The 22,297-nt window shown below is 43.1% G+C and overlaps 1 protein-coding gene across 1 annotated transcript in view; it reads right to left on the bottom strand.

Annotated features, from left to right (window-relative positions):
* LOC117447948 (A disintegrin and metalloproteinase with thrombospondin motifs 20) overlaps window positions 1–22,297 on the bottom strand; it is a 78,894-nt gene that overhangs the window by 49,992 nt on the left and 6,605 nt on the right. The window contains exons 4-11 of the mRNA XM_034084973.1: window positions 14,408–14,661; window positions 12,457–12,540; window positions 11,840–11,964; window positions 11,700–11,740; window positions 11,263–11,368; window positions 7,471–7,617; window positions 3,594–3,735; window positions 2,886–2,990 (exon numbers count right to left, since the gene is read on the bottom strand). Of these exons, the coding sequence (XP_033940864.1) occupies window positions 2,886–2,990; window positions 3,594–3,735; window positions 7,471–7,617; window positions 11,263–11,368; window positions 11,700–11,740; window positions 11,840–11,964; window positions 12,457–12,540; window positions 14,408–14,661 (1,004 nt within the window). The remainder of the gene's footprint in view (window positions 1–2,885; window positions 2,991–3,593; window positions 3,736–7,470; window positions 7,618–11,262; window positions 11,369–11,699; window positions 11,741–11,839; window positions 11,965–12,456; window positions 12,541–14,407; window positions 14,662–22,297) is intronic.

Here is a 22,297-nt window from a genome sequence, read left to right on the forward strand (position 1 = left end):
TTCAGCTTAGCTGTATACAAACAAACGTTTTTTTTATTCACTATTCATGTAGAGGACGTGCCTCTTTCCCACTTTTCGGGCAATGACCTCAATTACCCGATGCGGTCATAACTTTGTTTCGTAACCCAATAGAACAAATACTCTCTGTAGACAAAGTAAGAGGTGACAGCTAGCCGTCCAGAAAATGTACTTTTTACGAGAGATAACGTTTCACGTGTAAACGCTTAGAGTGACATGGCAGGCTTTGGTGTAATGATAGGCTTTCAAAGAGACCTTTAAAGGGGGGGGGGCTGTGGCTGCTAAGACAATACCTGCTGCTAGTTTGCCCCATAGAGGCCATAGCTGTAATCCTCCAGATCTGACACCCCCCCCCCCCCCCCCACACACACACATGCTTAGGGCTCCACAAACACCTCAGAGCCAGGATCTCGGCCCTGTAAAGCCTTAGACCTGAACCTCATGACTTCTTTGAAGAAAGAATGACAAAGGGGTCAGTAAGGAGGTGAGAAGGTGTTATAGATGCAGAGCTTTAAGTACGTTAGGAGACGGTAGACAAACGCAAGACAGGCACCAAGCGATGCAAAGAAAGACCAACGCAATACTGACGTAAGAGAATCAGGAGGACTCATCTAGGTTTCAAGATTATCAGACTTTTGAGGCACACACACGTACTCGCACAAACACACCATACCAACATGCCACATAAAAGAGCTCTTGTGTGGGCAGGTGAGTGTCTGTGCAGGGTCCCAATCTCTTTCAACTCACACCACTTCAAACAGCCCCCTGCATGAAGATGGAGCTGGGCCCTCAGCACCGCAAACAAAGGCGGTGCCTCCACTCAGACACACATAGACATAGGGAACATTGATTTGAGTTTCTGCTCATATCAAATAAACTGTACCACTTAAACATTCCTTAGATGTTTAGGGCTCGAGGGTTGGCCAGGTCATTTGGTCAGTTTATCCAATACTTTTCAGTTTGAAATATCGGAAGGACTGACAGTAAGTCAGACATTTATAGTCCCAAAAGCATTCATCCTAATGGTTTTATTTATTATTGGATGGCATTCCATAAACAATTGTATAATCATGCTCCCCAGAGGACGATAACAATCATGAGATACATTAACGTTTTAATGTGATTGGATGATCAACAGACATTAGAAATATAGTTACAAAGTAAGATCATCTTTGTTACAGCCTTTACATGACAACATGTCACAAATCAAAAACAATCAGTCCGTATTACAAATGTTTACGTTTCTGTAACGTACATGCTTCAATAAAATGTAACCTTGCTTTGACCTAGCCCTCTTTAGACCTGCGAATGGATAGATCAATGTTTACAGGGTTCCATTAACGACAGGGCGTCTATGGTAATCAGCCAAGTCAGCTAAAATGGGGTTAAGGGTTTGTAGCTTATTAAAGCAAACCACTTTGTGCGATTAAACCAACACCGTGTCTCCACAACCGTTTCTAGACCATACGGAGTCTCTACTCAGTCTGAGAGCAGTATGGGAGTCACTATCCCAGGCCCATTAAGGTGCAGGGTGGTTGTTGTAGTTGGATTAAGACGTTAGCTATCCCCTGTTAACCTCTCCTCACTAAACAGGGCTGATCCAGGACCTAAGATGGTGAGGAGGGAGATGGAGCCAGATGAAAGGATATTAGGGATGTAAGACTTACATGGGCCCACACTGCAAAGGAGTCCAGGAGGGCAGAAGGTTAAGGAGACGAGAGAATCCTCCCTCCCTCTCTCGCTCTCTTTCTCCCTCCCTCATGCATGCTCCGAATGCTAAACACCAGCCCACCACATCCTCATCCCCCTGTACCTCCTCCTCGCTCTCCTCCTCCCCCCCCTGCCTCCTGCACTGCAGAATCACTGATGTGAGGTCTTTTGTGAGAGCGCTGGCTGGCCTCAGCCCGGGCTCTGTTACGGCCTGACCACTGACCCACTCACCCGCCTTTTAAAGAGGTTTTAGGGTCATGGGTTCGCAACAAGGTGACTCAACTGTGAACGGCGGGTGGCATCCTCTTTCAAAGGGCCTTCGTCTTCACCTTTCCCTCTCAAGACTCTCTCCCTCTTTTTCGCCCCTCTGTCTCTCTTTCTTTCGTCTTTCTCTTTCTGCCCCCCCCCCCCTCCCTCTGCAGCCCCTCTTTCCATGTATCCTCAGTGACTGACCCGCCGTCTCAGCCCTAATTAGCATAGCATCCCAGAGCGAGGAGAACATGAAGGCTAATGGGGGTTGGGGCCCCGTAACAACACTGAGGGTAAAGCTTCAAGTTTCTAACTAGGGCCATCACCTGACCACATTTACATGGGTTTCTGCAACCAGAATGCAGGCAGGAGAGTAATGCATGATAAATTATTCCTTTTTCTTTGTAGAGGAAGTGAACTAGAAGGCGAAGGCATCAGGATTCAAAGCAGCCCTGCTTGGGAGGTTTGGTCTTGTGTCAGTAATGTATTTGCTCTAAATTGCAATGAGGCCTGTTTTAACAACAATTCCAATTCGGGAATACGTTTTTTTGTTCTGTTTATAATAGTAGATGGGTGGGCTTTACTGTGTCAGGATAGTTACGCTTGTGGATGAAATGGCAGAATACCCTTTAAAAATACGTGTTTTGGGAGATGCATTCGATCCAACTACAAGAAGTTAAGAGAAATCAGAGTTAAATAATGTTGTATGTTGTACATTAAAGTGGTCATTTCAAAAATATTTGATTGCAGCCGTTTTGAGACTTTGACCTCTACCCGCAAACCTGCTGCATCAAGTGTCAGTGTACCTACTAACACATCTGTGAGTCAGTTAAAAAGGACATTATAGAAAACCAAATGCTCATGATCAGTTCATAAGGCAGCGTAGATCCACATGTGGATTGACTTACCATTCCATGCCCACAGTCGGTCCCATCAGCCAGGGGCATGTGCTGTGTGCGACACCCTTTATGGTCCCCCTCTGCACTGGTACACCACAGCCTCTTGCACTGTTTCTGTGGAGTAACATGAGCACCAGCAATTAATCAGTATGCTTTAACAGGAATAGAGCATGCCTATAATGTGAGAACACAAGCTTCCAACACATGCACATTTAAAAATGATGACTTTTTTGAGCAGACAGCAGCATGTGACAGCTATTTCCTTCCATTAGCCATCTTTCTCTTGGGAGGAAGGTTGCGTGATTAGTGATTGAAATAGGGTTGTTGGTTTCTTCAAACAATATTTTAGCCTAAGTAGCCAGGAACTGAAACATGTGTATGTACTGGTGATGTCCAGACATTTGAAAGATGCAATTCTAATGGCCAAGCGTTTTTTTTACTGGTGGCCTTTCCTTAAACTTTTGTTCTGCCTCTTTGCATTTCGAAAAAAAAGCATGCTATACATTCGATAATAATACATTTTCAAAATAAATGCATTCCACTGTAAATTAAAGTGAGTATTCATAAAAGCAATGTAAATACATGACTATGATGATCTGTTTGCTTTCATGGATAATTGCTCTGCTCAGAAGGTTCTGCTGTAGGTCTTAGAAGATAACCACCATCTAAGATCCACCTTAAGTCTTAACTCTTAACTTTGATAGCATGCCAACTTACCATGTAAGGGCATATTTGGGAACCGGGTCCAAACATCAGCTCACATTGCCTGTTGGCGTTGTAGATCTGACCTGGGAGCAGGGTGGGCAGCTCATACGTCCTACTCACAGGCTCATCGAGAAGGCACTCACCATACCCGGTGCTAAAAAATGTGAGAATAGTAAATGAAAAAGAGAACAAAAAAAACATACATAACAGACACATGTGTATGTGCAGACAAAATTGCACAGGGCAACCTTTCGTGGTATGTACAATGTCAAGACAATCCAGTATTTTCAGAACTCAGAAAGTACACTCATGTGTCCTCTCCTTCATAAGAGCATACAAAAGGTTTCTATGTCTGTTCTGATCATCCTCAGATGTGTTTTCCCCTGTGGGTGGTCTGTACAGTTACCTAACCGAGAGACTGATTCCACTTCCCCTCAATGGCCTGTTAGTAAATGCTGTCACTATGAAACTGGAGTCAGGCGCCACAGACTGAATAAAATATCATTTTGGTATGGGCTCAAAAGGATCAGCACGCTGAAAAAAAAATGTATCTGAGAATTTGGAACCATAAAGCTCCCTGATTAAGTTGCAAAAATCTGTGCCAGCGCCAGCATTGCAGTATAATGACATATTGTGCTGAGCCACACCCTGAACCATGACACAGTTACAGAGACAACAAAAGCCCAGCTGGACTGAATGTATGCACCAACAGCCTGCACATTAAATCCTCAGCATTTACAGTATGCTTGTGAAAAGCACAAGTCAAACATGTTAGCAGAGCGAGGTAAGCTTCAAAGACGCTGTTCTTTTTTTTGTTTACTTTTCGAGAAAGAAAACTGGCGGATGTGACATGTATAGATGTGTAATCAACCAACATGTCTGCACGGCTCTGACAAATGTAATCCGGGATTGGGCGGCTAAAACACCTGTTTCATACAGCACCAGCTGATGTGACAAGCCCATAATTACACAGGATTATACTGAGTTAACGTCACTTTGTTTCTTTCCCCTTTCATTTCCAGCCATAATGTCAGAATGTGCAGTAAAACAGCGCTGGGTGGCAGGGGAATGATTGCATGAGAAGAGTAAACCAGCAGTGGAGGATACTGTGAATAAAAGCTGGGGCAGCCTGTCAAGGAATCACACAGACAGTCCCATATTACAGTATCTTTCAGCAGTAGGTCATCTGTCTAATCAGCGCTCTGGAACCGTATGGAATGATTATTAAGACAGGGAGAGGAAGAAGGGGTCACTGTGGTCATTTTTTAAATTAAACATTTACTCTTTTTTTAAAGAATATCAGCTGTGTGGATTCGAGACAGCGAGGCAATTCCTCTCTGGCACCAGAGGAGATTACGCACCTGGCAGCCATTGGGAAACTTGAAAGTGAGTTTATTTATAAGATGACTTATAGTTGGCTGTTGTGTGCTTGTCATAAACGACTAAACAATAATAGTTCCCATGTAAGCCATACTGGGTTTCCCTCCTCAAAGAAGAAGTCTACTCATATGTCAGTGATGGTTTTTTGCACTGTAGTGTTTGATCAAACAGCGCCAAATAAACTGCACGATCCATTTTGATTTCATTATGGAAATTGAAGATTGAAAAAATGTAAGAATGATTTCACATGGGAGTTTGGAAGAGTGTTTGCTGTTGGAGTGGATAGGCTAATTTTTGAGGTATGTAATGGAAAATGATAGGGTTTGCTCACGAGTAATGATTATATGGTTTCAATACCGAGCGAACATAACAATTAGTGGGTGGCAACAGTCAAAGATTTGCATTTTACTTTTATATTTGGATTTTCAGGCTTACATTGGCCCGGTTCCACAGAGGGAATGAATGGTTGCTTTATGTAACGGTTAACACATAATAACCCTTCACAGCAGCAGGACGCTTTTCATCAGCTTTCAGGTGCGGGGGTTCAGTGCATTATTACAGAAACATTGAGATAAGGAGGAGGGGAATCCTTTGCCTCTTGAAAAGGGGGATGTGTGAGAGGTGCCATGGCCTTTCATCTTTTTTAAACTGGTTGGAGAGCAGTGCAGAGTGTATTTGTTCGTCAGGGAGAATGGGCAGTCAAAACACTGATGTACTTGACCAGGTCAGCCCACTGAGCAGGAGTACCACTGAAGAAGTGGCGGTTTGAATCAATGCTTTTCATTGTTGGCTGGAGACGGATTTCAAAAAACACTTGGACAACACTCTAAAGGGCCTTTCCCACCGCTGCAGCTCCCACTCTGAAACACTCTCTTCATACCTGCATCGTTTCTTATAGATCCCATATGGTCAACAAATGTTATCTCAAATGCATTTCACATGATACTGCTGGTTTTTGTCATCATTCCAAAACTCAACACATCCGACATGGATTGGACTAAATAATAAACAGATTCATGGCGAATTATCTTCAGCTGAATTTTCCAACCACTCCATGTTGAGGTCATCGCTGGCTGGAAACTATGTGAAGCACAACCTTAAAACTTCATACGAGGCGTCGCCTAACACTGCGTTCTCGAGATGCATCGGGTCAACAACGCCGTCCTTTGTGGAAACCTCCACAATTAACAGAGGGAATGAGGCAAATATTAAAGGGTCATGTCCAGGGAAAATATAATTATAACTGACATTTCCCATCTTAAAAGGGAAGCCTTTCACCAGGATGACCACAGCGTGTTAGGAGTCGCTGAATGAGCCGTTGCCCCGTGTTACAGGTTTTGTCGTGGAAAGCAGGCTAGTGACTAGATGACTGTTTGCCCAGCATCTTGAGAGCAGGGCTCTGTCTGAGTGAGGAGACAGCTGAGGGGCTGCGGAGGATCCATCGCTCAGGTCAGCCGAGGAAGACCCCCGATTCAAACAGGAAATACTCTTTCAACGCCAGGCAATAACAAGTCCTCACAGTTTACATTGCGCTGGCCTGTCTACAGAGCGCTGCGAGACACGTAGAAGCGGTTTGTTTAACCGGCCACGTCACAACAAGTAAAAGTTAATAGCACACTCAAAATGTGGATGTGATGATACAAGAAAAAGAAAGAAATCGTGGAGCATCATTTTAGTTACATGTTACTTGTTAGAAGCTTTTATCCAAAGCGACTTACATACTCAATACTGTGGGCAATCCCCACAGGAGCAATTTGGGGTGAAGTGTCTTGCCCAGGGACACAACGACATGCTGACTGCAGTGGGGTTTGAACCTGTGCTCCCCTGAGCCGAACACCAACGCACTAGTCCCCTGTGCTACATGACTTCATTTAGTCCATGCGAAGTAGGGCTGGGCCATACTGTATCTTGATATCATTTTTTGCCTCAACTTATACTTATAACTTAGAATATCCAATGTTGGAACAACTGCATAGATTGATTTATGTTATTTAGTAATACAACATTTATTTTCTAGCTGTTTTTGTTTAGATTAAAATCATTATTTATTATAATTATTTAAGTTAAAGTAATTCTTTATGCTTTTATTTTGAAGGCGGTTTTGGGCACCTGGTGATTATGTGTTAATTGGAGGTAGGTGGTGGTGGGATTGGCCCACCAGAGAGGGCACTTGTTTTTTAAGTATAGGAGTTTAGGTAAAACAATTGTTCTTTATGAAATTGGAATAATGGACTACAACAAAATAAATGCACAAAAATATATTCTTGCTGGGATATTGAATATTTTACAACAATAAGATTTGCTTAATTTTGAGTTTGACTTCTTTATGCTTTTGCCGCTAGATCCACATAACTGATGATTATTTAGCAAAATCCTTATTGTGCAAATATTTTGTGAAGGCATATTGTGATATCTGATTTTCTTCCTATTGCCCAACCCTCATAAGAAGAGCCAATAATCATTCATATGTTTAATAATCACTTTCAAACTGAGGAGCGTTGGTACCTACTCTAGAAACTCTGTGATGTACTTGCGGCTGCACTTGGACCACGACCAGGGATTGGTGTCATAGTTGAGGGTGGGAGCCATTACATGATACTGGTGCTTCATGCCCGCCTCCCGACACTTTGGGTTGTCATCGTGAGGCATGTTGAACCTGGTGCAGAGAGGAAGAAGCAAGGGGGGTTAGAGATGGAGAAAGGGATATACGGAACACACACAAAGTAATTATTATCTGCTTAATGGCTTAGTCGGTGCAAGGAGGATAAATGTCACAGGATTTACGTTTAGCAATTTATAACAGGGGATCACGCAACACCATCCCTGTGCCTGTGGGCCGCCACACACAGATGCGGCCGCAGACACATCTATAGGTAACACCCCACAGTCTGCTGCTCACTCTACATTCATCTGTTTCCTGTATGTTTTGTCATGCACCTCCTTCTTTGCATTATCTCCCAAATGTGTATGCTCTAAAAATCCCAAAAGGTTTCAATTAAACTCCAACTAGGTAGGTGGTACAACTTTTCGTGCAAAACGTCATTCTTTCCTTATCGGCATCCTTCCTCTCCACCATCATGGCCAACATGCTAGTGGGAACCACCTCCAGTTCACCTCTGAGAGGTCAAAGGTCACCAAATCCCATTCTCAAAGGGCTTTAAGAAGAGGGAAAGGTAGCGGCACTAACACCATGAGCATTATCACACATGTCTATGTTGATCAAGTGTCAACATGTAAGAATTTAAATGTACTACAGTGATGATTATGGCTGCAACTTGTAAATATGTTCACTATCTATTCAATAACCCAATATTTTGTTGACGTCTCATGTGTCAGAAAACTGTCATTATTTAAATGAAATTCTTGAAATTGCATTATTTGACTAAACTAGAACTAAAACATATTCAATTTGCACAAATCCTTACAGTTGAGAAGCTGGAATCAGAAAAGTATTGGTATTTTTACTAAATTACAGCTTAAACAAATATCAAGGCAGTTGGAAAATCATTTTGCTGTTGATCCACTGATCAGTTAATCAGCTCATTGTTTGAGCATCACTCATGATGATAAACAATAACAACTCTTCACAGAACAACAGCTGCATCAAGTCAAGTACACAGCATGGCATCTGCACTTTAATGAATTCATTCAGGCTGTCTGCAGTTGGCAGTCTCATAAAGCAAGTTTTTTGATCATGTCCAGAATAGAATAGTCCAAAACGGATGTGCCTGTTCTGTGCTGCGGTTTGGCCGATTCCCATAGAGACATATCGTGCATGGAGACGCGCATGCACGTGTTTATATACACACAGGAAAACAACATGCAGCTGTATGATGTCGGGGATGTTTACAACAGTATGTGGGCGCGGGACTGTGACTGTGGGTCGACCCATACCCCCACACAAACAAGAACTTAGCATGGCTGGCATGAGGCCCACCCTACAGGGGCCGAGGGCCTGAAGGCAAACACCCAGGGAATAATTAATCCTCTGGCACGGTAATGAGCTCTGTCCGCACAAACAAACCAAGCTCAAATTGTACTGGCAGTATTTACTATTCAGTATTATTTGTATCTTCTAAAGGTGTACAGGTGTATGAGAGTGTTGCAGACAGTGACAGGCAAGTTTAAAATGAAAATAAACATCTTAATACTTGTGGAACATGTTGTTATTGGGAAAATGATTTGTGGAAAAACTCTGAACGTTGTGTACTCTGAACACATAATGATGATTGAGTTGAACCAGGACACTGGCTAGAAATAAGACGAGAACCTTTTAGTGTGATTAGGTCATAAATCCGAATGTTTTGTGGCTTTTTGTTTTGCAACCACAAGGGATCAATCAAGAGGAGTCAATTCCAGTGGGCGGATAGCAACCCCAGCACTTCATTATAAGCATCCAGGCTTACATTTAATACGTTAGAGTCCACTTACTTTTAGTGAGAGCTCTCAAAAAAACAAATAGCTTTGTTCGCTGCAAAACGCATCGTTCAGAAAAGGCTGTCATCTAAAAAGATTTTCAGCAAGACAAAAACATATTTAGATGCTGAAAAGTGAAGTCTGCAGCACCATCATTCATGTATCACCACTTGAACAGAGACAGAGCTCAGGGACCACACCAGAGAGACAATTGAGTTGCTACATTGTAGTTCTCAGTAATCGTGTTTACTGGGTTACACCAACGTCAGGGACATGTTGTAGTGTAGACGTTCATATTTCAGAAGATGTTTGAGATAAATGCCAGTTTCCAGCTTCGAAATCTAAATTGATATCAAAACATCAGGAAGATTTAGTGGTGATCTAAGACATTTAGAGCCTTAGCATCGTCTGATGACAAACTTGATTATATGTGTCACCTTTGAGCGGCTATCAAATGACACCGCCTCGCCTGGTAGTCCCCATGATGGCTATTAGTAATCACACGTCCTTGCAGTCATCTGAGAAAGGCCTCCTCTCCATTAGGCCAAATCTTTCTTTAATCTGCCATGCTCTTGAGTGGCTCCCACTACCTGACACTGGCTTTCCCAGAGCGCTAAACACTCCGAGAGCTCACGCCTGTGAACGCAGCGATTAACCACGCCAAGAGGCAGCGCCAACTAGGCCTCCAGCTGCTTGAACTTTAGCATAAACAGATCCACACAAGATGCAAGGGGAAGAAGTGGGGGCCCGTACACTCGTCCATCTGGCTGGTTCGGTCCCATTTCTCCACTGGAAGAATGTGTGAGCGGGACAGAGGAGGTAGAAGAATATCTTTCATTCCTCACCAATAGCTCACACGACACTGGTCCTTTTTATGTAGCCTACACAAACCCAAAAGCAGACCGGAAAGAAAACCTCTCACTCATTTTCCCTTGTTTGCTACATCAGGAAGTTGGGTAGGAGGAAAGAATAGGGTAAAAATAAAAGGGCAGATGTTTGAATTTCCCCAAAAATACCACCATGAAATGAGTAGGTTAGATCGAGAAGACAATGGTTGTGTGAGGGAAAACCAGTGTGATAAACTTAAATCAAACTTCAAATCACACCACATTTTAATTAAGTGATTTACTGTCATTTTGCCAGATGGATGTTTGTACTAAACATCTCCCATATCAGAGATAACGTGATGTGTTTTTACTTGTATAGATAGTATCTATCTAAATGACCAAGTCTTTTTTTCCCTCGTCTTACAAGTTGCAATATTTGCTTGTTGTGGAAACAGCCTCTGTCCGACAAGCGTGTTGTGATAACACTACTGTTACTCACAAGTCACATATGACTGCACTGTGATATCAGGTCAGTCTTTTGCAGCTGACATGTGGACAACGGGACTGAGAACATTTAGTATTGCACTGTCTGATAAAGGTTGTGCCACTTTCGAGAAATCTTTGAAAATGTATATGTTTTTGTTTTATATTTAACAACATATCCTTTTAAGACAAAGCTCTGCCTCTGACACGCACAGGGTTAATTTCCTGAGCTGTACAGTGTGGTATTATGGGCTGGCATGTTATTAAAAATCAAGTTTTCACTTTATTATGTTTTGCACCTGTGTCTGCTGCACCCTACATCTCTTAATAAGAGGGCTTTTGTTGGTCAAAGCTGGCTGTGAGGGGTGAGACAGTGTGTGTGTGTGTGTGTGTGTGTGTGTGTGTGTGTGTGTGTGTGTGTGTGTGTGTGTGTGTGTGTGTGTGTGCGTGCGTGCGTGCGTGCGTGCGTGCGTGCGTGCGTGCGTGCGTGCGTGCGTGCGTGCGTGCGTGCGTGTGTGTGTGTGTGTGTGTGTGTTGGGGTAGGGGTTTGCTTCAAGTTCTCTGCTGCAACTTACACATGGCCCAGCTCATGAGCGATGGTGAAGGAGGCACTAATTCCATTTTCCTCACTGATGGAGCAGCTCCGGAATTGGTCGCACATGGTCCCCAGCTCTGCCAGCCCTACAGGATCACGTACACACACAGATACACATGAACACTTACAGACACACAGCTATTTAAAAAAGGGGGAACAAGCCTGCTGCTTGGGTGTTAAAGGCGATTAAACCATCACAACTTCTGTTCCATAAGAGAGATTAGCACCGCCACCGACTCCCTCCATGCTCCCTCCCTCCTCCCATGTATACCACTCTGTTCTGTCACTATAATATTATTAGCTGACAGCTTGCCATAAACTCATTACTGCACAGTTTATGAGCTGTGGTTACTAGAGTGGAAAGGTAATTGAGAAAGACTGGGATATATTTTCGCAAAGAGAAGGGCAAAAGTTTACCTAATGTGTCACATTTATCTTTCGCACGGCAGATGTCTTCCCTGAAACGAAGAAAACATACAATGCAGTTAGCACTCTTTGAAGGTTTCCTGAGCATAACAGCTTTTGATTTTAGAGTGAGGATGTAGATGAAGGTGTACCTGGTGATGAGGAGTGATGTGTCATGGTGAGAGGGATGGCTGTCATCCTGGATGTTTTGGGTCTGCTGCCAGACGCAGAAGTTGTGAAGAGTGGTGGCAGCATTAAAGCTAACTGTAGGCCCTTCCTGTTTGGGATGAAACATCATTGCAGTTATCAACAAACCAAGTATACAGCTTCTAATTGTATCTAAAAAAATCCATATAATACGGATATCCCGCCCTTTTCAACATGTCTTGTTCTCTCATTTGTTGTCGTATTGTGACTACTGATAGTGATTTGTTTTTGAATTACTTTGTTGTGTAATATGCCCGTTGGCAAATATAAGGTCAGGAGCATCCTACAGATTTTCAAACAACTTCAGTTCCCTATATTTTAACTATTTCAATGGCACTTACAGTGACCCGACAAGTCAGCCTCTCATATGCAGGTGGCAAGCTGCCTCACTATGCTATCGTTTGTTTTCCAAGGAGTCCTCTCTCGAAACTTGAAACTGACAAGGCAGGCAGTGTCCTTTCAAACAGGCCCCCCGGAGAAAGGGCCAGGCCAGGGACACCTGCACTGACGTCAGCCGTGTTGGAGATCTGGATACAGGTAGCATTCAAGACCCCGCACTCACCTGTTCATTGTGGACGACGACTAGCTTGACAATCATGATGTTGATGAGGTTTCCTACGCTGGGGTCCCGGTACACTGCTGCTACCTGTAATAAGACAAAACACACAGACAAAAAATGCAAACCTCCACAAATCTGAACCGGTGCACAGACAGGGACTGAGGGAAATGTAGTAGCAAATTCAATACTTGGATTAAAACAACCCAGCTATGACTTTTTTTAGTTAAACTCCATCTGGTTTAATAAAATAGCAACAGTTCATTCAAGTCAAAAGACCAATCATTTCTCCTTCAGGGTAAGTTTAATCAACAGGGTATTACAACCAATTACAACTCCAGCAGAGACAAAGCAAAGAAAAAATGAACTACGAGTGGACTCGGCAACAAATGTGAAACTTCAGCAATGCCCCTCTATGAGGACAGCAACACATTCCCTCTGTAGTTTTTCCCCTTCGCTTCTCTTGCTTTTCTCGTGCCTGCCTGTCACGGTCGGCCAGCAGTGTGCTGAAGCCGTGTGCGTCCAACTGACAGGAACTCATTAGTCCACTATAAACATTTAGCTTGTCTTAGCCTAGGGGGAGGCAAACGTGGCCCAGGCCTGTCCAGAATGACCAAAGGGAGCCTGTCTTGTCATGCTCCAAGTCTATCTGTGACGCAGGAAGTTGTTCTGTATGGTCTCGCCCTAATGTATGTTATTGTCTGATCTGTGCAATACCCGGAGTGAGGGGGACTGCAGCCAAAAGCAGACCATCAACACGAGAGTATGTCACACAGACAGTTAGCATGACATGTGAGCTACCATCATGGAAACTAGTGTTGTATCTTTGGGGATTCATTACATAAAGAACAGTTCGGATTGATCGATTACACACATTTTTACATGGGGATTTTTTAAAGAATGATTCTAATATTTTCTCCACAAAATTGACTGATTGGACGTTTTCAATATGCCGTCCTTAGGGCGCTAAACACAACCTTTTGAAACAAGTATTCCTTAATCTCAGCGACATCTCTGAATATCTGAAAGAGCCACAATAACTTGTATTCAAGCATTCAATCTGCGTGGCCAAAACCTAAAAACCTCACCCAGAGAGAACCTTAAGGGTTTCGACACGGTAGGTTTGCCTAATATTTTGGCTGGGTTGGTTCAACTGTGGCTAAAGTAAAGTGGTGAAGAGACTGTTATAGAGGGAAGAAAATGTGTGTTTGTGTGTGTTTCTGCCCCACTGGTCTGCAGGCAGAACCATGGCAGAACTAATGTTTTGCTTTCAGAGCTGGCAATAAAAACCAGTCTGGCAAATTTAACACTGAGTGTACCCTCACAGTCTTACTTAAGGATAACACTCCACTGACAATCATTACACCGTGTTAATCTGTCCGTCAAACTGGTGAGAGACAGACAGCAGCAGTTTACACATGGATAACCTATCCTGCTTTAACACCAACACTTTTAAATGTTATACTCTCTTATATGTACAAAGTCAGTCGATCACATTGAAACAGGCTTGATTACCAGCCAGCTTAAGGATTCGGAAGTGCTGAGTCAGGATTTGACCAATTAACTGGGCAACTTTCGTTCAAGCAGCAGCAGGCTAGGGTCACGTCCGGGTTTACAACCAAAATGTCAAACAGTAACATCTGAGGCCAAAAAAACACAAACTGAACTCGAGGAGGGCTTTGTTCACCAAAGTAAAAAAAGAAAACATGTCTTGAATACGATCATGCCTTGGAGATAGTTTTTGCATCATTTGTCTCAAGTTTTCAGGTGTCAGTTTCTTTGATTTTGCTCATCTCCCCAATACTATAAAGTTTACGATGTTGGGCTCATAGCGTTGAGAAAAACTCTTCATAGAAAAGACCCAGTTACTCTTGAAACTATTCAGTCTTTTTTCAGATGAATAAATCTTCAACATTCAGACAAAAATAATAATTTTTAGAAACATTGTTTTACTTACTACTGACATGATTGTTAGGATGTAGTGCTCGAGGTTGTGTCCATGATGGCGCACCATTTTGGCATCAGCTGTCACCATCAACTCAACGTAGCGAGGGTAAGAGAGGAAGCGCTTGCGTCTGCGATGGGAATCGGCGTGTGTGTTGGTGGAGTTGCCGTCATAAATGTGTTGATCAGCGATGGTGGCTTTGAGAGAATCCAGCTCCTCTCCCATAATCCCATTGCTCTCAAAAGCAACCGGCGTCTTGGATGTCTCTGTGAAAAAAACAAAGAAATAATGAAGAGTAATGATGTGGAGAGGGAAAGATGTTAGGAACGTATTTATTGGATTTAAAATCATTCTCATATGGGAGAAAATAACTACCATATACTCAAATTCCCTCACGCTGGACACCTACTGTTCAATGTTATAAAGGCATTTGATGAGAGAGCATGGTACATATACAGTTAAGAGCCAAGGGTTTTAGCTTAGCTGAATTACAGTGACATAACACAAGCATGCTGGACTTCTATGGCAAAAAACCCGCCATAAATTATTGTGTCATTCCGGGGCTCAGGAAAAGTTGTACCAAGAGACGCGGGGTCAGTCGTGAGCTTTAAGAATATTCAGGTCAGGCAATGTGCACCCCCTCTGGCTGAGTGTAAGCCACACAAACAAAGAAATCCCATGACGACATGTTACAGACTCACACAGGGACCAGCCTCAGTATGCAGTCTGAAGAGGATATCAAAATCCTCCAATGTCCCCACCTCTCTGAGCCCGGCCTGCTTATTATCTGAACATTAAGTGATGTAAACATCAAATACATATGATTCCAGATTGGAACAATTGATTGTGAATAGCACTTTCAACACCAGCCATATATTATGAGGAAAAAAATACCAGGTTGTCAGCCGTACACTGTGCATACTCAACTGGCATTCCCTCAGCTGAACTGCACGTGTTGAGCTGGCCGTGAGCGATGGATTCCTTCACCATGACAGAGTGAAGTTAAAAGGGGGGGACAGAGACAGAGAAACAGACTAGGGAAACGTCAAGAGCTTGTTTAATTGGAGAAAGGAAAAAGGCAAATCTGCAAAGGTTAAGGTCGAAGGGGATTTAATTAAACATGCACGTATGACTGTCCACGTCCACAGGCGGACTGTAGCCTTTTGAAATAGTTTGGAAGAGCAACAGGGAGAGAAGACGGGGAAGAGGCAGGCTCCAAATAGCTAATAAAAGGCAAATGTTGTTTTGGACGCAAAGCTGCTGCAGCTTATTTCTGTTACTGACCAGCACATCAGCCCATACTGAAAACTAAGTGATATTCCTATTCTATTGAACCACATCAATGAAATTAACGATTAACACACTTTAAATCATCATCATGAACACTTCTGAATCGTCTGAAGAAAATGTTGCAACCACAATGAATAATTTATTAGAATTGGATGGATTTCAGGAGACAGTGTAACAGGCCATAAGAGGACACACAGATGGTGCTGTTCAGATTAGCGGTGATGCACTGCCACATGTGATATGGTGGAAGAAAGATTGCTTGCAGAAGTTTCTGCCATCTCTCAGAAAGGGAAAGATGGATTGAGGGAGCTACCTGAAAAAGTGAGGGATAAATGTATGGCGGGTAAATAGTATATCGTGCGAACTCACAGACACTACAGATTTAAATGTACCTTAGATATTCTATCGCAACTAAAATACATTTTTCCAATATTTCGTAAGTATAGGTCCCATTTTGTCTGAATGCACTCATTACTTTTATGTCAGCAATCATAGCACCCTGCAGTGTTTAGTGTTGCCTTTAATAACCAGTTATGCTTATGGGAGTTATGGCAATGAACATTTTGAAAAATGAATTAAGCAAAAAGTGACATTCAGTCAACAAATGCTATCCAGTCTTTTTATCACTGTCAGTGTTTACGAGCCAAGCATAGTTTGGAGTCCTGAACTTTAGATAACCCAATTATTGTGAAGACTTCCATTGTCTTTGAAAAAACTCAATCTTTCCAGAGAATCACACAGAGAGAGATTGTGTGCAACTGCTAGGTCAGAAAAAAAGAAAACTTGCTCCGAGATTATTCAAGTGATGCCCCCAGCGGGCACGCGAGGCGGAGCGTGACTCCCTGGCACAAAGGCACACAGCTCTTGCTGCCGTGAGGCCCAGCCCCACGCCAGTGCCAGCATCAGAGTCAGCGCCAAGCCTGTCTGTGCACACAGCCCGGGCAGCTGGGCCAGAACACAGCTTTGTATTTTCCAAGAAAAAACTCACCAAGACCAAACCCACTACACTAAACCCCTTAAACAGACTCATCACAGCAGACAGTCCGGCATCAAAGGGATTATCAAAGCTAAGAAGAGTATCTCCATCTACAGAAGTTGGTGTTAAGTCTCGGCGCAAGCGAGTGTGAGATGAAAAAGGAGAAGAAGAAGAAGAAGAAGAAGAGAAGGAGAAAATATGGTCCTTGTTATAATAGCCTTTGAATCATTGCAGATTAGCCACACACAACCCTTCCCAAATCGCCTTAGATACAAATCCGCCTCTCACTAGGTAGTGAGCTGCTACTTACACCATGAGAAGACAGGGGTGACTGCCCTGACCCGCCGGGCGCACAGAGACATGACTTCTACCCCCAAAGCGTCAGGCCTCAAATCAGCATTACCTACACTGTATATTTGAATTGATTACTAAACAAATACAAAGTGAAACATTGTTTTTCTTTTTAAACAAGAACAAATTAACGACCGTGAGCCTATGAAACCCAGCTCCAGCAGTTCTTCATAACAGAGAATAATAAAAGGAGCCCTGCACGATGTGAGCACTTATAGATGTTGTAATTTGCTTGGCTCCAGTTTGCACATAGCTGAAATAGACCCACACCACACTCGATTTTCTGCTTTCACGCCTACTTGACTTGTAACTTGTAAAAATCTTCTCATCACTGTGCCAGAACTAATCAGAAACAACAAATACAACAAAGACAATGTTTATCTATTCACTCACTCAATAACATGTTTAATTGCACGTCATGCATCCTACACACAATACTGAACAGTTTCCCTACATATTGTATTCATAAACATTAAAGCATTGAAGCATTTGGATGATTGTATAACTTTCTCTTTGAGCCCATTCATGTACATCCAGGCTGTGCTGAAGGATTTCATTGAGATTTCAATCTACATCAAAGACTTGCTCTTTGACTCTCCTTCAGCTCTCTGTCAAAAGTATCAATGCCAAGGGCCTAACAATGGGGAACACACATTTCATTGTTGAACTAATTAACATTCTTTTACAATGGCCCGCTGAGGAGTTAAAGCGCCCTATTCCCCGGGTGCCAATTAAGTAGACAGTATACCTTACATTGAGTATAGGTACTGCCTTGGTTTCTATACAAGGTCAGACACTCTGGTTACTGACAGTACAACTCAAGAGGAAAATATGTCGAAACTCATGCAGACAGAGGAACAATTAAGTGCAATTCTGCGGCTAGGCAATACGAAGCAAAGGCAGCTAATTGTTGCTGCTGAAGAAAGCTTTTAAAAGTGAGGTAGCATGGCTTTTGACCTCATTGGCGGTTGTACACTAACAGTCCTCTCAAGAGTTCAACTGTTATTTTTTCTGTTCAGAGACATGCTAAAGACGGCATGGTGGTCAGCTGAAGAATGTGTTTGGAGTAGCATACCTCCTGTGTTGAGACAAAACGCTACTTATGGATCTGACTCCGAATGACGAGCGAGGTGCCTGGAGTCTCTCTTTTGTCAGACTCAAACTGATTGAAGATTATGTGAATGATGAATGACTGAGAGACCTCACAACACATTGTTTTCATTTGTTGTTCGGAAAAAGGAATAGGAATTGCACCAAACAAAAGGGTTTGAAATGGACACTTCGAAAGAGCTTCATATTGAGTCTTTTTCTATTGGAAGAAGGATTCAAGTTGGCATATTAGTTATAAAGAATCTGTGTATTAAGAACTTAAAAAAGACACAATCATAAAGGAAAACTGTTTTGTATAAAACATGAAAACAAGCTCAATACAATTGAGTGTTGAGGTATAGTATAGATGAAAACATCTCCTATTCTTTCAAACAATCCCACTAACCTATTTTCGAACGCTGAAACATATATTTCTGCCGCAACATACGTAGCAAGTTGATTGATTTCTGGCCTCTCAGATGGTAAAACAGCTAGAGCTGCAGGCAATGACACTGATGTTTCACTGGCCAGCTCTTAGCATCACCTCTCCAGTCCCCAGTCCACCTCAGTGGGAAACTGTCGCTCCCCTGTCCACCCCCCTCTCACCCTCTGACTGTTACCCATGACACCAGGCAGTAAGTCACTGTCACTCAAATTGCTTTAACCCTTCCAATCAGCCCCCATTTGCTAGAATGCCCAGACAGTAGACAGTGGCAGAAAATAGCCCCAGCTGGAATCTGTCACGGGAACTCCCGAGACAAACAACACATTGGGTTCAATAGGGCTGAGGCCTCAGGCAGACACATGGCAGCTATTAAAGTTATAGACTGTCTGTGGTTGCCCAGCCCTGTTCTACCCTGTCCAGAGAATCAGTTCTCTTTTAATCAGATGCCAATGAGTGGTAATGGGCCATGTTATTAGCTGCTTGCACCATCTTTGTTGAAGCTACAATTTAAGGCAATGATGTGGCAAAGCATCATGCCTTAATCTGTTATGCCATTATGTGTATTCACTTATTAAGTGTTAATGATGATGTAAAGCACTTTGAATTGCCTGTGTCTGCAAATGCCTGTGTCTGGAAATGTGCTATATAATAAACGTACCTTACCTTCCCTACCTTACCTTGAATGAAAAAATCCCCATTACACAAAAACCTACACACATATTTGCTCAAGACCCGCAGTTAATGAATAATAATAGGACTAACATTATGAGCGTTCCAAATTAACGCCATGTGGATTCTAAAAGACAAAATAAATTCTGATTAAGGTTCTAGGTAGGAAAACAGCAAAGCAGTGAGAAGCAGGTGTAGAAGAAAAGAAAGTGGGCAGTGCGAAAAAGCTGGGGCCTCTGCCAAGGTCTGAAGGGAAACTGACAGGCACATGCAGCGTAGGCCAGGACTGCTCAAACACATGAAGAAAGAGTCTCCTTTCGCCATTGCTATGCACTGCTTTGCTCAACAAGTCCCAGTACTCAGCGGGATTCTTCGTCCACTGACAGGCCAGGGCGCTGAGATGCACTCTTGACACACGCACGCATAAGAAACCACATCTATGCACACCCACAAAAGGCCCAAAACAAACTAGCAACAATAGGTACTTCCTGGAACGGGGGAGGGCTCAGTCTGTCCAGGGGGCACGGGGCATAGAGCAAGCTAAGCCTTTTGGAGCAATCTGACATTCAGGGAGCTCCACAGCATCTAAAGCCAGACCCTAAAGTTGAGAGAGTGTTCAGCGCCCGTCCATCACACACCCTGGCAGCCACCTTTCCTGACCCCTGTCAAGAGCTAGAGTTAAGAGGAAAACAAAGAGCTTTCTGCATATATAGTTCTAACTGAGGCTTAGCAAACAAGCCAGCAACGCCAGTAACCACGCACCTCTCGAAGGGGAAAGACTCAAGGTCACATCCAACCGTCCACTGAGTGACTCCAAACAAAGAGGGAAGTGAGGTCACACTCAACAAGTGCTCCCATTCACATACATGAAAGCGCAAAGGGAGAGCGGGCAGCGATTCAAGTCGGCTAGTTCAAACCCAGGCGGGGGAGGGCATTTTTTCCATGTAAATGAACCCATTGACCGAAAACCTGATGCTAGCACTGAACTACCATGTGTACACAGTGGGCACCAAGGGGGGAATCCTACACACTGATTGTGTTGAGGGTCAGGGGGCACAGATGACATGTGTGCCAAGTATTGCCGCATCAAAGCCAGTCACTTCACTGTCCCCAGCTGCCTCAGTTAGCCATCAAGAAATGGGGGGGGAAGAGCCAAGAGCCGATGAAAACGTTGGTGTTTGGGTTTACTGATGGTACTGTTTGCTGTCAAGCTGTCTGCATTCAATTGACTGTTTCTAATTCAGACAACTATAACACCCCACAGCTTTAGACACGCAGCCAACAACGTTGAGAAAGATATACTGTACAGCTTCCCTTCCCTCCGTCTCTTGCTTGTCTCCACATTTCGGAGAACAAGGGGAAGAGTTGGCGAGAGAAGAATCTGCCCCTATCTGCAGCCACCCTCATCTCTGTGGCTATCTCTATTGAAGGAGGACACAGGGATTCACATGCAAGCTCGGAGACAGATACCCCGTAGAATGTGTCATTAAAAGTCGGAGCTGTGTTGTGATTTTAGCCCAGTAAGCTTCTTCCCTGGAGGCTTTTAAAACCAGAACAAGGCACAACAAGGCACTCTGCGACTTTTCAAAGATTAATCACCCACTCAAGAGCTATCTACGCTAGAGGTATTCTAAACAGCAGAAGATGCCACCCAGGTTGGCTGACAAAGACAGACGACTGATGCAGTTCCTAGAAAACGTCAGTCACTGAGACCAACATTTCATGGTCACGTTGTTCAGGTTCTTTGATTTACCTCTTACATTTCTGAACTGCAGTGTTATGGTTTCTAATGCATTCACTAATGTTCTACTTTTGCATTTAAAATATATTTAAGCCTCACATCCACTCATCAGCACAGTGGAAAGGAGCAAGCTGAAGACAGATATTATAGTCCAGTCATGGACTGCTCTGAAGTAACCACAACTTCCTTTTTCCATCAAGTTAACACTCCAAAGCTCTCATCATTACACTTCTAGTCACAGGTGAGATGGCACATGTACAAAAAGTATTGTACATGTCACAGGGTGACAAGTGTTAAGTTAAAAAACAAAAGTTCATCTTTGTTTTTTATAATTTCATGTGGAAACAGCCTTCCCGCTCCTTTCAACACGTTTTTGCCAGGGTGTGCAGGGGACTGTAACACCGGGAAACTCCTTTACTGTGTCCAGAAAACAGAAGTCAGGCCTGTAGTGCTCTAAGGCAGACTATGACATGCCAAAGCTTATCTCGACAAGAGCATCTGCTGATACACCATTTGTTTCCCTGGCGTTCTGCTTGATAAAAACATAGCCCCTTTCATCTTTGTTGTGTTCAAAGGGATGTTTTCTTTTGCAAAGAGAAAGGCAGATAAGGAATAATAATCCCCATAGAGTAAGTCTTGCAAAACAACCTATTTTCTAAAATTCTGGCAATTTTACATAAACATGTTTGGACCAACTGTGATAGTTGGCCTGTTCCAAAACCAAAGGCCAATACAGCTTCAAACCCCTTGATAGTCAAAAACCAACCAAACTCCTCAGCGTTCAAACTCCAGCCTCCAATTTTGATTTAAGCCAAGCGTTCTTCTCACAGGAATATAAAGTGGAGGGAAACCAGGAGAAAAGACAGAGGGTCATAAGATGACTGACTCTAACAAAGACTGCTTTTATAGCTCGTCAAAAAAGAAGAGATACTACATTACATTACATTACATTGCATTTAGCTGACACTTTTATCCAAAGCGACTTACAATAAGTACATTTGACCAGGAAGACACAACACTAGGAACTACTAGGAAAGGAATCTGCACCCCACCAACACCACAGGTTCTCCAGTCTATCATCTATGCGATTAGATAAATCAGAAACTTGCTTCTGAACTTATATCAGTTGCGTTGGAGGGTTATACTCAAGACAGAAATGCACTAAACCTGTTGTAGACAAAAAGCACCCTTTCTGTTAACCCCTGAGCTACCAGTTCAATGCAGTCCAATACAACAGCCCCCAATTAATCATACTTTTAGGAAGACTATATCATGTTCTGTGTGTAGGTATTTGAAACTTATAGGAGTTGTACCTAAGAAACACCTCAGTGTAGCTACATT

This window comes from Pseudochaenichthys georgianus, chromosome 6 (assembly GCF_902827115.2).
Source record: "Pseudochaenichthys georgianus chromosome 6, fPseGeo1.2, whole genome shotgun sequence".
NCBI classification, from domain to species: Eukaryota; Metazoa; Chordata; class Actinopteri; order Perciformes; family Channichthyidae; genus Pseudochaenichthys; species Pseudochaenichthys georgianus.